The sequence below is a fragment of the Micropterus salmoides genome, unplaced genomic scaffold, assembly GCF_014851395.1.
Source record: "Micropterus salmoides isolate LMB-PRFRI ecotype aquatic unplaced genomic scaffold, ASM1485139v1 Ms_hic_scaffold_1, whole genome shotgun sequence".
Lineage (NCBI taxonomy): Eukaryota > Metazoa > Chordata > Actinopteri > Centrarchiformes > Centrarchidae > Micropterus > Micropterus salmoides.
Genome location: NW_024040040.1, coordinates 64,881,286 through 64,896,013, shown reverse-complemented (window position 1 = coordinate 64,896,013; position 14,728 = coordinate 64,881,286). Strand labels below are relative to the sequence as shown.

Here is a 14,728-nt window from a genome sequence, read left to right as displayed (position 1 = left end):
TATTAGCTAAAAGGTCTGTCAGTCAGACCTTTCTATATGTAGACCTTTAAAGCAACATGTGACAACAATCAGAGCTCCAAAGAGTACAAACTTTGCTCAAATGTACAAGAAGCATTGGTCCAAAAAACCTTGTATGAAGTTTTTATGTTCTTGGCAACACTTTCCAAACAAAAAACAAACTTGTGCATCTGCAAAGCCACAGTCAGAAGTTAATATTAACTAGCTGAAAAATGACTTGGAATTATTACCCAAATATTATCCAAACTTGTAAAATAAAAGTAATAAAGTGTTTGCAGTGCTGAATTAATTACTTCAAAGTTTAAGTACTTTTTAATTAAGTTTTTACCACTTTGAGCAAGCCCTTGCTAAATCATACAATGTTTTTTTTTTATTTTGTCTCTCTGTGTTAGTAATTGTCTTACTGTGGTAGCACAAGAATGCCACAGTAAGTTTGATTTGTCGCATGAAGTGTTAGGTGTGGAAAGCAATGGAGAAACCGTGGTGTTTGTGTCAGCGTCTCTGTTTCTGTGTTGCTGCTGTTCTAGTAACTCCTTATCTAATGATGATCAGATGTACTTCCTGTTTGCAATTACCTCTTTCCGCTTGATCGCTTCCCGAAGAAGCTCCACCACATCTTCCCCCTCACAGTCTGTGGCCTTGAAGCCTTTGGTCCAGGTTACAAGGATACCCTGCAAAGCACATAACACTTACTGGGAAATATTTCACAAACACTATTTGCATAGTGCAGCACTCTAATAATAACACAATAATAGTGTAAAGGTTGAAGAGGATTAGTAGAGCTAATGTGTCCTTGTTTGTACTGAACTGTACTTCAGATACTTTCTTTAATTACTTGAACTTCTTGCTTCCCTTTGCACTGGTATTTATGGTAAGCTCCACCTCTTTTACATGGAAGGCACCCAGGTCTGGTTCTTCTGGATTTTTCTTATGATTTTGCAAACAATGTGTGCTATTTTTGAGATAATTGGTAGAGAACATACTGCGTCCAAGCTGGTCTGATGGCAGGGGAAGGAGAAGGTGAAACCCAGTGGCAGCCGAGCACTTTTCATTCCCATGTAGTCCAGGAAGTCGGAGATGCAGTGCACAATGTGGTCGAAGAGCTGGAAAAGAGACATGCTTTTAGTGGTTTGTATACTGGCACATATGGTTAGGCTGGCTATCACTTTATTTTCTGTGGCGAAACAAAAACGTTAAGATGCATCCAAATATTGTTGTGGTTATGCGATTTAAGCAGAAATGGGAATAAATCTATGTCAAAAATAGTAAAAAGCACAAGATTAGATCTATTTCCAGGCAGAAAAGACTTCTGTTCAAAATGAATGAGAATTCTAGTGCAAGCAGCAATAAGCTTCAAACAGAACTGAAAATCATTACCTCTTCTCCTGTCCCCTGCATGACTTCTATGGGAATGGCGTAGATTTTGTTATGCATTTCCACCGATCGCCTCTTCCCGCTGCGAATCTTTACCAGGAGCACACGGAAATTTGTCCCTCCGAGGTCCAGAGCGAGGAAATCTCCGTTCTCTGTATTACAAGAAAGGCCTTGTTAGCCTAAGAACCAACAAAACCTCATCTGTCACCACTGAATAAGGTTTCTTCCATTATGTGGGTTTTCTTTTAGAAGAAATACTGCTCCCTGATGCTTAAATAATACAATTTCAACGCATGGAAGTCTACTTTGACTCAAACATGGGAAGTTATTTACTGCCATTTTGAGAATTACTGCTAAAATAGTTCCTCTTGACATATTCTTGTACTTGTCAGAACTTCGTTCTGTGATGTTAATCGCTTCGCTGCCAAGATAAGTTAGACAAGTGATGCCTATACATAACGTGGAAGAACCTGACTCACCTGCTCACTACATCTGATAATACAAATAAAATTGCCAAATAGACAAACTGCTTAAAAATGCTACCGAGCGAGCCTTCACTGAACTGTTAAGTCATTAACTGTGCAATTTGTAACTCGCCATCCGAAATGTAACCTGGTAATATGAGCGGAAATACATGGTATGATTGATCTCGACTGGGACACGAGCGACCCAACAAACCTGATCAACACATCTATAAAAGCTGTGGTGTCTCCTTAGTGTTTCAGGAAATAGCTTGGTGGAAAAATGACTGATGCAATGAATGCAATTCTCTCACTGTAAACTCACTTCAAATTTATAAGACAATACATGTCCAGTTGTTGATTATCAAACTGATGTTTGACTGCTTGAGGTCCTCTGCTTATGCAGTGAGTTTTTCTCACATATCCACTTTGTGAACAAAAATTTGAAACTCGACTCTTTTTCAGGTGAGGCAGTATGCCTCCACTAGAATACTTGTGGTGAAACTCTGGGCTTAGCGCACAACACCTATATTTAAAGGATTTAAAGATTTGTAAATGTAGTGTTTATAAGTTGTACCTGTTCCATCTGGTGTACTTCGGACAAAGGTAGGCAACATTTTGACTGTTGCCTCCTTGTGGCTGTCCTTCTTGAGGCCTCTTTCGATCTCCATCCTCATGCGTTTCTTCACTTCTAACAGCTGCGCTTTGCTCAGTCGGAATTCGGCCATAGTCTCCTGAATCTGGCGCGCCTGCTCCGTCAAACGGTACGCCACTGCTGTCACCATGGCTGCGCCTTTCGCACTCCCACTCTCAGACAGCAGGAAGCGGACATCTGAGTCTGGGACCAAGCGACGCACTGTCTTGTGCAGGCGGCGGGCATATCTGTTCAGACAGGAGAAAATATCTCAGGATTGAGGAGGAGGATTGATAGCTATAACAAAATTCAAAATGTTATTCTTTGCTGATCAATCAACACCAAATCCACTTGAGGTGTGGACACAGGGAAGACACTGTATCTGAGATGGTCTTCGATGGTATTTCAGACATACATACCTCTTTTCGCTGTGAACTGAAACTATTTAATAATATTACACTGCTCCTTTACTTTTATTATATTATCTAGTGTAAGCATCACGTGAGTAAATAGGGTGAGGTGAAATTGTTGAAATCATTATAATAATTTGGATATTTATCACAATATGGTATTGTTGAAATAATCAAACTGATGTTCAAATCAGTGAACTGTATTTATATATATATGTTAAACCTCAATGACAAATTTTGATTTAATCGATTTCATTTCTTAAAAAATGTCATACATCACAATTAGATATAGCTGAAATAAACAAAAAATTTGACCACATCACCACCTTGAAAAGGGTATTTAATGAAGAAACATCAGTCTGACTTTTAAAACTGCAGAAGTGATTTGGACTTGTGTGGGAGTTTGTTTGGGTTTTTTTGTTTGTTTTTAATTTATGGGACTCTGAAATCTTCCCACCACTAAAAGAAATATCTGGTGCGCATCCTCTATATTCCTCAGAGGATCTTGTTTGCCTCGCCTTGATCCCTGCATACCTTCATCTCATTCTGTTTTTTCATGGTGATCGTGGGTGGTGGGGGGGGGGGGATTAAGGCGAACATGAGGTCCAATTTAGAGACATGAAATCAAAACTTCAGTCTGTTTCTTAAAGAATACTTACTGAGGGTGCATCTTGTAGAGAGACCCGTCGATGCCCACAGTGGTGCGTAGGCGCACGGGTCCTTTGTTTTCCTTTAGGCGAGAGAGGATGCCTCCCAGTGTTGAAGCAATAAGATTTGCTGAGCGGAAGGATACGATGGTGCACACGTGCTGCACAGCCAGACAGTCTTCATCTGACGGCTCCACCCCGAGCCTTGTCAGGATTTCCATACATTTCTTCAGTCCTTCTTTAGTCCTGAAAAGACAAATATTTCTTGTTATTAAAGATATATGATGTCCAGATGGTCATTTAAATGCCAATTTTAATGTCACTTATAACTTAAACTCAGTTCAAAAGTCATGTCATCAAAAGTCATGCTCTTAAAGCCGGATGGGAAATGAACCTTTTACAACTAGAACATCTGCCAGCCACTGACAGATCAGTGTTCAAATTCACCAGCCACTCAATGGTAAATTTTCCCTGAAAAAAAACAAGATGACATTTTTCTCTTTTGCATTACACAGCAAGTAATTCTCCCCACTCACTTTTCAATGGCAGAAACATGTTTCGTCTCAATCTTTCCTTTGGTCAGGAGCTCGGGGGTTATCCGTCCCTCAAATAGCAGCCCCTCTTTGGCCATCTTGACCAGGATGAGTCGAACCAGCTCTCCCAGGTACATTCCACTCACCATCTTTTCAAACCTGAGCAGAGACAACCACAGCAGCTCTTTCTTTGTTTCTGGGATGAGTGATATAGCGACACTTCAGGTACAAAAACAAATCTTTTATAGAATACTGTGTACACCGAAAACGATGAACATGCTCAACTGTCACAGATACATAATTAACAACATGACTGATGCATATCAACTGTACTGTACGCTGGTATATATTTACATATAAAATGTCTGTCACAAAAGCCACGTAATGTCCTTTAAAGTTTGTCAACTTCCCTTTTAGTGCTTTGTTGTTCTGAAAAAATGGACAACACTTACCAAATGGTGGCATTTTCAGTGTCATTGTAGTCTATTTTACAACATGCACTGTATATTTCACAGTTTCTCAGTCGGACCGTGCTTGCTTAGTATAAATAAATATTTAAAGGAAAAGCTTACAGCTGCTTTCCTGGGTTGATAGAGCCCCTGTCGATTTCGCGGTCATACTCTGTGCGAATGTCCTCTAGGGACCCATCATCCCCAAAGGCACCCCACTCGGTGTTGATGCACATCCGGCCTTCGTCCCCTTCCACCAGGTCAATGTGCCGCATTTCCTCCATGTAGCAGGCGTTTGTTCCCGTTCCTGAAAGGATGCAGAGCTGCATAACTCCTGTCCTACATGACTTTTGGTCTGTGGAGCTCAGTTGGCATTTTTCTAATGAAGTCAGGGTTAGGGATACAATACCTCTGGCGCCCCCACATGTAGCTTTAGCTGTAACTGTGGTAAGTAATTTTTTCCCACTGTGAATGCAGCACTGGACCACAATGCATTCGATTTTTTTTCATCGGTTTGTATAATCTTCTTTTATTTGCATTTAAAACATGTAGCCTGTGTCTTTACCTATGATGATGCCCACTTGACACCGCTGGTCGTCAAAGCCGCAGGTCATCATGGTGCCAACTGTGTCATTCACCACAGCCATGATGTCTGCCTCATAGTCCTGCAAAAACAAAATTATGTTTAACCCAAACCAAAATCTAAAATTGTCAGTCACAGGCTGGTAAGTTTGGTATAGTATACCATCATTGGTTTATATTCAGTGTATTTTCAAATGCATCAGACAAGGACTGAATATTTTGTTTTGTATGCCTTATGCAACGGTTTAGTAAAAAGAAAATACTCACCCCTCGTTTCTTGATGGCCTTATTTAGGAGCTTCACAACATCCATGCCTTCTACTCCACTGGCTTTAAACTTCTTTGTCCATGTCACTAAGACCGCCTATAAAACAAACAGTTTTATAAGGTCAAACATTAAGTTACAGTTAGACTGGCTCGGCAAGTCTGAAATGTCTCTCCATTGGTATTCCAACCACGGCATGCGTTTCCAACAACTGAACTGAAAGTACAATTACAAAACATTTGCAAAAACATTTTCTCCAAAATATCCCACACTTTGCTTGATTATGTTGTATATACTCACCAAAATGTTTAAAACTATAGTCTGCGATTTGTGTGGCACAATTATCCCTTTAACTTTAATTTATACAACACATTTAAGTGTTTACCTCATCTAGTTTGGTTTGGGTACAGGGGAAGGAGAATGTAAATCCTACAGGAAGCTTTTTATCCTTGATTTTCTGCTTCTCCATGAAGTCGCCCAGGCAATCCGCAACATGGTCAAAGAGCTGCGGACACAAAAGGGACTTTAACACTGTAGAATAACAATTTAATGCACCAAGTTAAGAATCCTGATAAAGGAAAAATATCAAGCAGTTCCCAATAAAAATGCAAAAATATGTACAAATCTAACGCAATACACTCCAGTTGCATTGCAATTACAGTCTCTAAAATTACCATAAACTAAACCCAAACCTCCCTAAAATACGTCAAATAAAAACTGAACATCATATCCTTTGTGAATGTAGGATTTATTGCAGGACTGTGTAAGATTGCTCTACTTTTAGCTAGGTGTACCTAATAAACTGGAAACTCAGTGGGTGTCTTGTCACATTTTAGGGGGCCAGATAGATTAATGAAGGTTATAATAAATAACAATTGACACTCAGAGCACGATATCAATATCTTGGCTGGCTGAGAACCTTTTAAACCACTGTTAAAAAAGTTTCTTTCTTACTTATAATAACTTGACACTTGCGATTTTCACAGTGAGAAGGCCTGTTTTATGTCATTTATAAATTTTATAGCAGATCAAATCACTCTCTATTGCCACAAACCTTGTTATCAAACCTGTTCATATAGCATATTACATTTTTGGCCAGCTGTCCCCTTGACGTGTCATTCAACAGCATCTGTCATGCTCTGTTCCAATCAAACAGCCTCAGACAGTCGCTCATGTTTTAGTTATCACGTTACAATACGACTGCCGGCTGTTCTTTACAAGTTCAGTGAAGGTCAGACTTCACTCTCACTGCTCTCATTATTTTGTTATTGAGGTCATTTTACACATATTGATCCTTGAGCTGACCTTAAATCCTACTGGGCTCTGTTTGGAGGGCAGACACAAACACTGAATATTTGGAGTGGAAACAGCTGAGTGACTGACCTGGGCCTTGCAGTATTTTATGATGATGAAAGGGATTATAACATGTGGACAGTTTAGATAATGTCTGGTGACTGTTTTTAGCAATAGCCATCCAGTTTTTGTAAAATATGAACCAGAAAATAAGAGACCGTCGAACCCTGAATCTGTGAAAGTTTATTATGCGCTTACCTGTGTCCCGCTGCCATGGATAATGTCATCAGGGGTGTCATACACCTGGCTCTCCATTTGAACCGGCTGCTTCTTGTCCTGTGTCACTTTGACACGCAGGATCCGAAAGTTGGACCCTCCAAGGTCCAGAGCAATGAAGTCCCCCTTTTCTGTCAAAATGAGAATGCAGATAAACTTTACTTTACAAATGCTCTGTATAGTGCCTTCCTAGTCTTTGCGACCACTCAAAACTCTTTTAAACTACATCGCATTCCCCCATTACACATACACTGAGCCTAAGTGCTCGGAAACTAACATTCCCTCACATTCTTACAAGGTGGGACAATTAAGTTCAGAATCTATCTTCAGTATCCAACTTCGACATGGAGCCTGGAAGAGCCGGGGACTGAACCACCGATCTTCTGCTCTACCTCCTGAGCCGCAGCTGCCCCAGTATTTCAGTGCTTATTATTATTACCATGTGAAAAAAAAGTTGAAAAATACCAAAGTTACCCTTCAAAGCTCACTGGAGGCATTGCTAGTGCCACCTGAGTCTATCATCATTTCCAAAGTTGACATGCCAATGAAAAGAAAAAGGCTGTGCAAGACTAATATCAATAGTAAGACAAAATAAACCTCAAATGTTTGCACTTGTCACTGCACTCCCAGCCCATCAAGGATATATAAACACTGGAATGAGCAGCGTGCTCACTCAGTGGTCCTTCTATGCTTCGTGATGATGTTTATCTGTGACACGTGTGTAATAAAACACACAAACGACAAACTCATGATTAAAGCCGGTTAATAGAAACGACCGCAACCTGAACCCTACTGAAACTAAAAGCCTGAATAGGGAAGTGCCCGTTAAAAAAAGAGAAGACACACAAACAAACAAAATGACCTTATTTTAAGATGCACTTTAGCTATTTGTCCACGACCCTTTTACATGAACAGAGCCAACAGCCAGGTGCTGACGTCTCACTCCAGGCAAGAAGCCAAAATGTAAATCTATCCTCAGTGGAGAGTTGCAACAGCACATATAGAGTTGGTTTCATTTAGTTTATTCCAAAACAAACACACAGCTTGTCACTTACAATATAATTACTATTATTTTTAAACTACAGGTTATTGGATGTTTTAAATTGTTACTATTTTAAGTGAATGTCAGAAGATAGCTAATCATTTCTGATATTTAATAATCTGTATTTTCTTGTTGGCAGTCTAAAGAGTGACAGCTCTCTTTACAAACTGCTGCATCCTCATTTTGGATTAAAACGATTCATTTAGCTGTTAGGCATTTATCCTGACACTGATCTACAGTGAGTTAAAATGAAAGAGTAGAGAAGAATTAAGTGTCTTGCAAAAGGACACATGAGAGTGTGTGGATGTGCATTTACTGTTGCAGGGAACAGACCTGTGACCTTTCATTTACAAGAAAGCATCCTGCCTCCCAACAGAACAATGTTCTTCATTTAGTAGCACCATGACTGTAGTGTTTGCTGCATTGCCCTATTTATCGCCTTGACCTGACTGGAATGAGATGCGACCGGGCTTGACATATAGAAGTGTTACTGATTTGCTGCAGAGCATGTGTCCGTTTTATAGTCCCTGTCCCACTGTAATCTCAGTGCTCGTATGGGTGAGACGCCACTTCTTGGTTCATGCACATGTTGGATTGTCAGTATTTCCTGCAGTAGTCCATAAACCTAATCTTAAACTAACACAGACATTGTCAAGTACTCAAGTATTTAATCAAGTCCTGTCAGTCACAAACCTACCGTACGAAAAACTTGAGACAAGGATGCACAAACACAGAGACAAAGTCATACGAGGATTTAATATAATTAGACAGCAGAAATGTGGTTGTCATTTCTAAGTTTAATCCTGGCTTTAATTCTGGCAACAAACCCAGGAATTTACTCAGTTTTCAAGAGATATAATCCCCAAAAGTAAGAGCCAGCCAAAGCAGGAGGAGCTGAAGGCGTGGTCACATACATTTAGATCCCAAAAATGATCCACCACCAGCTTTGTCCTTCTGAGTTTAGGCTTGTGAACGTTGTTGTGGGTAAAACAATCAGAAACACACTTGACCTCAGAGCATTGTTTGCTGTGCCACAGACAGGTACAGTGACCAGGCTTCATCCAGTGTTGAAGTTGGACTAAACCACTCACTGTAGCCTTTCATAGCTAAGCCAAATCTTTTGCTTTGCTTATTGTGGTCTAGACCAAGATTCCTTTGCAGGCAATTGCATCAGCTTGTCACTAATCAACAGATCCTGAACCTTGAGTTAAGATTTTTATGCGGTCAAACTTTAAACTTTGAAGTTATTTTCATTATATCAAACCTGTTTTTTGATACTATTTATGGCAGACGTTTCTTCAGCTATAGCCATTCAGTCTACAAGCTTTGCCTCTCTGATGTGTAGAGCGCATCAGTCAATCTGCACAAGATTCACAGAAAAATTGAGTCATGATTTTTCCAATTTCACAGTGAAAAAACTGAATTTGTAAGATTTAGGCTGTATCTGTCAGGCAGAAAGGGACATTTGAAGATGAGCTGGTCTTTCTACATTTTTATCTTTATTAGCTTTCCTTCTTAGACTAATCTTATTACAGAGTAAAGATTACTCCGAGACCTGACATCTTTAGAGCTTAGCCATGATTTCATTTACTCATTTTCCAGTGAGACACATGGTAAGTCTGCCCTGAGAGGTCAGATTAACTGTTACTGACATTACATGTTACAGTGGAGGAAACGCTAACTTTTATTCTTGTTGCTACAGTCATCCTTTCACATCGATGTTTTTCAGTTTTGACTGTCGGCATGGCTTCAACTCTGCCCTTTGCTTGATCCCTCCGAGCTCATGTAGTTGTTGAAACCTGAGGCTATTTATAATGTGAGAGATGGCAGGACGGGGAGTGTGGCCTTGTTCAAGCCACAGTATGTCTGACAGACACTTGATGTTATTTCTGTGTACTGGTGCTGTTTACTAACGAGGACAAGCCATGCTAGGCAGCAAAGAGGCCCAGTTTGAGGACCGTACCGCTAATGTGAATCTAAGAGCTGTTCAGATGAGCTGAGGTGTTTCTCTGAGGACAATTAGCACATTAAAATCCTGCCGTGTCAAGAGTTTTTACACACAGGTTCATAACCAGCTTCACTTTGAGGAATCTAAATGATTACACCATTACAACTGGGGTAGCCAACTTTGGAGAAACCAGAAAGAGACAGCTAGATTTTGAAAGTATACAACAAAAAATCCCACTCTCTCCCTTCAGGCCTCCTGCCAAAGCCACTCCCCCAAAACACATGTTCATGCACAGTGAGTGCTTGTTTCCCTGGAACACTATCATTGTTCCCTTCACATATTTGATCATTAAAATATCCTGAAATTAAAGTTGCCGTTGTTTCCCTATAATGAAATTGAAATCTTTACTTTAATTGTAATGTGCTTTTTTGTCTCTACATGTATGTGTTTTTATTAGCTTATTAATGTAACTTAATATACTAATACAGCTTTTCCTACCAGCTCTGTGGTGGCTCACCCACAGGAATATATAAACTGATGCTGATCTTCATTTCAGCAAAATACACTTGGCACAATCATGACTGTAATGTATTATAGTATTTTACTACTGTCTAGCAAACACATTAGCAGATAACAGGCCAACCTTAGACCGGAAATCATGAATATTTAATGTGCAACAGGTTTTGAATGGATTACATAAGCCTATTGATCATTTAACTGTCTCTCATTAAATTCAAATCCATAAATCTTAATAAACGTTATGATCTGACAATTTTGGCTGCATGCTATGAGATGAATAAAGAGTGTGATGAGGCTGAATTGTTTGCCACCCTAGGACTAAAACAATAGTCATTTACAGAGTCCAAATCCAGAGCACAAACACAAAGAGGCTTATGTCACAGGAGAGCCCTGACGATTTTACCACATCAGCACATTGTTTATAGACAGATAGAAACAGGACACATCCGTAGCTTTAACACTCTTACAGTAAAGATAGGCTGAATGTAGTAAAACACAGACACTGCACTCTCAATTGAAATGAATGGGATCTCATTGCCTTTAATGTGATTTAATGTTTCCTCATGATGATGTCTCTTTCATAAAACTGTGATATTCCCCATCTGTCAGTGTTACTTGTATAATTACTGACTTTTTGAATGCACAACTATTTGTTACAGTTAATTAATATGTTAATGCTTAATGTTTAATGCTTGTGTTGTGTCTGCTTTTTTTATAATCTCATATTATGACCTGGTAATTTCAGTGTATTAAACTTAAGCAATGTTTGATCTTTTGAATATATATGAATATGTCAATACTATGAATAGCTAAGGTAGCTATTATTTGCTGAATCAATGGGCTATTTTTGCCAAGGGAAACATCAGCGTTTCCTTAAGGATGTGGAGGTAATTCAATATTTAACAAATATGTAACTTTCAGCTGAACAGACCTCAATGACCTCCAGTCAATACCTGATAGAATAAAGTAAATTAGCCGCCACAGGTAAATTTCTTTTTACACCAAGATATCAACATATTTCTTGCACAACATATTAAAGGTGGGATACATGATTCTAATCCAATACAAGTCTTTTTATAACATTCTTACTCTCTATTTCACCAAGATATACTGTTGTTGTGATGTTAGCTATAGTAGCAGGAGAATTGTGAGTATCGCTGTCTCTGGGACTGTCTCGTCCTCTCTGCATGTTAGTCTCACTGCATCACCTGTAGCAACAGTAGGCTTGAACACAACTTAGCTTAGTAGCTACATTACTTGCTGTGTTGTTTGCTGATCATTGTATTTCTCATGGTACCGGATTTCTTCAGAATTACTTAGAACTTACAGAACTTACACCGCCATTAAAATTGCTCTCCCTGATTTTGATGAGGTGTTTTATAGTCTCCAAATCCCCAATGTTCCCGTCAGCCCACTCTTTGTAATGTTTTGAAACTCAAAGCTTGTTTCCCAAAAAGCATCTTAAGGATAAAACAAGCTTAGTAAGTATTGTAAGTTTGTGGGTCTGTTAAGTCCATCTTAGTCTTTAGATTATTTTGGGCAGCAGGAACCTAGAAAGAAATTTGGGATTTGTGACCAGTGTTGGGCAGGTAGAGTATCTTTAAGCACACAGGTTGAGTTATCACAATGATCTGTTTTTGCCCTGAGAGTCTTCACGTATACTGTACCTGATCCGTCAGGGATGGACCTGACGAAGGTGGGCAGCATCTTGAGAGTGGCGGTGGGGTTGGTGTCACGCCCGAGCCCATTCTCCATTTCCCGGCGGAACCGGTTCATGATGTCCTTCAGCGTCTCATCCGAGAAACGCATGGAGTACAGGTACTTATCAATCTGAGGGACAGACACAGGACAGAAACACGGAGTGTCAGGGAGTATTCAATATCACTCACGTTGGTTCTCTTCAACCCTTGGAAGGGGTAGGTGAGCAGAGGAGTTTAAAGCTGGTTGCAATCTGCAACTTCACCTCTAGATGCCACTAAATCCTACACACTGTACCTTTAAGTTCATTTAAAAACTACAGATGACCATTTAAACACCATTTTCCATTTATGTCATCATAGTATAAACACAGTAATGTACTGTGAGGTCTGTTAGGCCTCCACCTCATTCATAATCTTCTTATGTAAGGACACCTCAGATTGTGTAACCACTTAATTAACTAATTGCATGAGAGGCATGTTGGGAGATTGAGTACTGAGTCGAGTGAGTGGTAGTTTAAAAGTCGATACATTAGATTCACACAGTACCATATTTTGTGAGAGGGAGCCTGAACCAGGACAGCTCAACCCCATGAATTAAAAACACTGTTGTAGAAACATGTTAACACAATACAAGTGTTAATATTACTGTACTACAACACAACACATTCAATATGTCTTGTGCCTTTGTAAAATGCTATATCAATAAATGCAGCTTTAAAACAGCCACATTTTGCAGTTTAATTATTTCATTACAGTTAATTCATCTAATTAATAGATTGTTTGTTCTGGGGGGATTTGCACCAGGACCTTCACTATTGTTGTTACATAATCATACAGTGCATACCAAAGGGGTGCACCACAGTCCAGACATCCATTCTGTGTCACGACACACAGTCTACACATTTGTTTGTTATCTGTGTGCCATTACTATTATTAGCCTCTCAAATATTGACACTAATGCAATGTGAAGTATAGTAACTTGCAGAGGATTGAATGCATTGTGGCATGATCACCAGGAAATCATGGGAGACCACTCACTCCTCGCTCTATTCCTGTCTGTGGCTCTCAACCTTGTGAGGCTGTATGCCATGACAGTTTGATCATTTTGTTATGCACTCATTCTATCATTCAATGTATTTAACTCTTGACTTTCTTCTTTACATTGCATGCTTCCTTTAAATAAATTTTAAAAAACTGTGGTCAGCTTTTTCCAACATTTATTTGAAGCTTAATTTTGCCTGGCATATTTATTTTTTTAATTAAGTTCTGTGTGTTTGAACAGTGCTTTCAACTATGTTTACACTTCTATAACACACAAAGTCATTTGGGCTACTTCTAAATTTGACAAAATGTCTTAAATGGTATTAGGCAGTGTGTACCGGTCATACCCATGACATACATGGTTGGATAACTTTCATCCATTCAAGGAATCACATAGGCTACACCCCTTTAGAGTAAATTCCACTAACCTACTTATGTGGAGGCAAGTGCATCTATGGCGCTGTGACATCACAGCATAGGGCATGACATCATAATAATCCTACACCCCCTCCATCTCATCTGACTCCCTCCACCCCACCCCCATCCCCTGGGAACATCTCACTGGTCTGTCATCCCATTCAGTGGATGATTTCCACTAAACCTAAGGTCAGTCGGTTTCTTTTAGAGAACCTGGGGCTTTACTCCAGCTCGGATTTCACTGATGGCCACATCTGCCCTCTGATAACCGAGTCTGCGTCGTCTTTGCCAGAGGTAATAAGAGAATAAGTGAGGAAAACGAGGGGGGGTGGGGGGGTGAAACAGTGAGAGAGAGTAAGAATCAGTCAGTGGAGGAAGCAGCCAGGGAAGGAGGAGAGAGAGAGAGAGAGCTCACGACTTTTCCCAGCAGCCCCTCACAGACACCTGTGTGCTTCAGACGCACTGGAAACCGACGCTCCGTCTGCAGCGCATCCCCCAACACCACTGACCCCAGCCCTTTTCAAGGACATCCATGTCAAACACGGCCAACTCAATACAATCAATAGAATTCATCATGGCCTCCTCTTCCTCCACTTCCCAAATGCTGCATCCTTCTCTCCCAGCCTGATACGCCCCACCGTTAGCGACCGTTTACCGGCGTCCATGGCTGCCCACTAGGCTGCTCTCGAATTACGCACAGTGGAGGTTTAATGTTGCTCGCACTCACCTTTTTGAGTTGATCATCCTTCAACTCGGTGAAGTAGTAGGCCAGAAGCTGAGCTGCTATCATCCTGCCTGCACGTCCGCCAGGCTGAGCTGTCAGCGACTACGAGGTGGTTTTAGAGTGTAGGAGGGAGATAAAGGTTGCCGTCCGTTCTCTCCTGTCCCCCAACGCCGATCCCTCTTTATTCTGGAGTGTGGAGGAAAGAAGCAGGCCTCAGCTGAGCGCCGTTGCAAGGTTAAAAGGGGTAGAGGGGGGGGGGGAAGTCTGGTGAAACAAGAGTGAAGCACCGGCCGTGCTTACTAGTCTGCGACAGGCACACACACACACACGCGCACAGAAACACACACAGAGGCTGGGTTTGACCGTGTCTCCTCCCTATCAGCTGCTGGCTCCCTC

The 14,728-nt window shown here is 40.5% G+C and overlaps 1 protein-coding gene across 2 annotated transcripts in view; it reads right to left on the bottom strand.

Moving 5' to 3' along the window:
* Positions 1–14,728, bottom strand: part of LOC119897855 (hexokinase-1-like) — a 21,354-nt gene extending 6,626 nt beyond the window's left edge. The window contains exons 1-13 of one of the 2 annotated variants that reach the window (XM_038711866.1): positions 14,336–14,728; positions 12,118–12,280; positions 6,924–7,072; positions 5,758–5,877; positions 5,376–5,471; positions 5,092–5,191; positions 4,650–4,833; positions 4,081–4,236; positions 3,557–3,790; positions 2,431–2,735; positions 1,396–1,544; positions 1,002–1,121; positions 594–689 (exon numbers count right to left, since the gene is read on the bottom strand). In XM_038711866.1, the coding sequence (XP_038567794.1) occupies positions 594–689; positions 1,002–1,121; positions 1,396–1,544; positions 2,431–2,735; positions 3,557–3,790; positions 4,081–4,236; positions 4,650–4,833; positions 5,092–5,191; positions 5,376–5,471; positions 5,758–5,877; positions 6,924–7,072; positions 12,118–12,280; positions 14,336–14,398 (1,935 nt within the window). In that variant the 5' untranslated portion in view covers positions 14,399–14,728. The remainder of the gene's footprint in view (positions 1–593; positions 690–1,001; positions 1,122–1,395; positions 1,545–2,430; positions 2,736–3,556; positions 3,791–4,080; positions 4,237–4,649; positions 4,834–5,091; positions 5,192–5,375; positions 5,472–5,757; positions 5,878–6,923; positions 7,073–12,117; positions 12,281–14,335) is intronic. The other variant, XM_038711875.1, reaches the window with a different exon arrangement.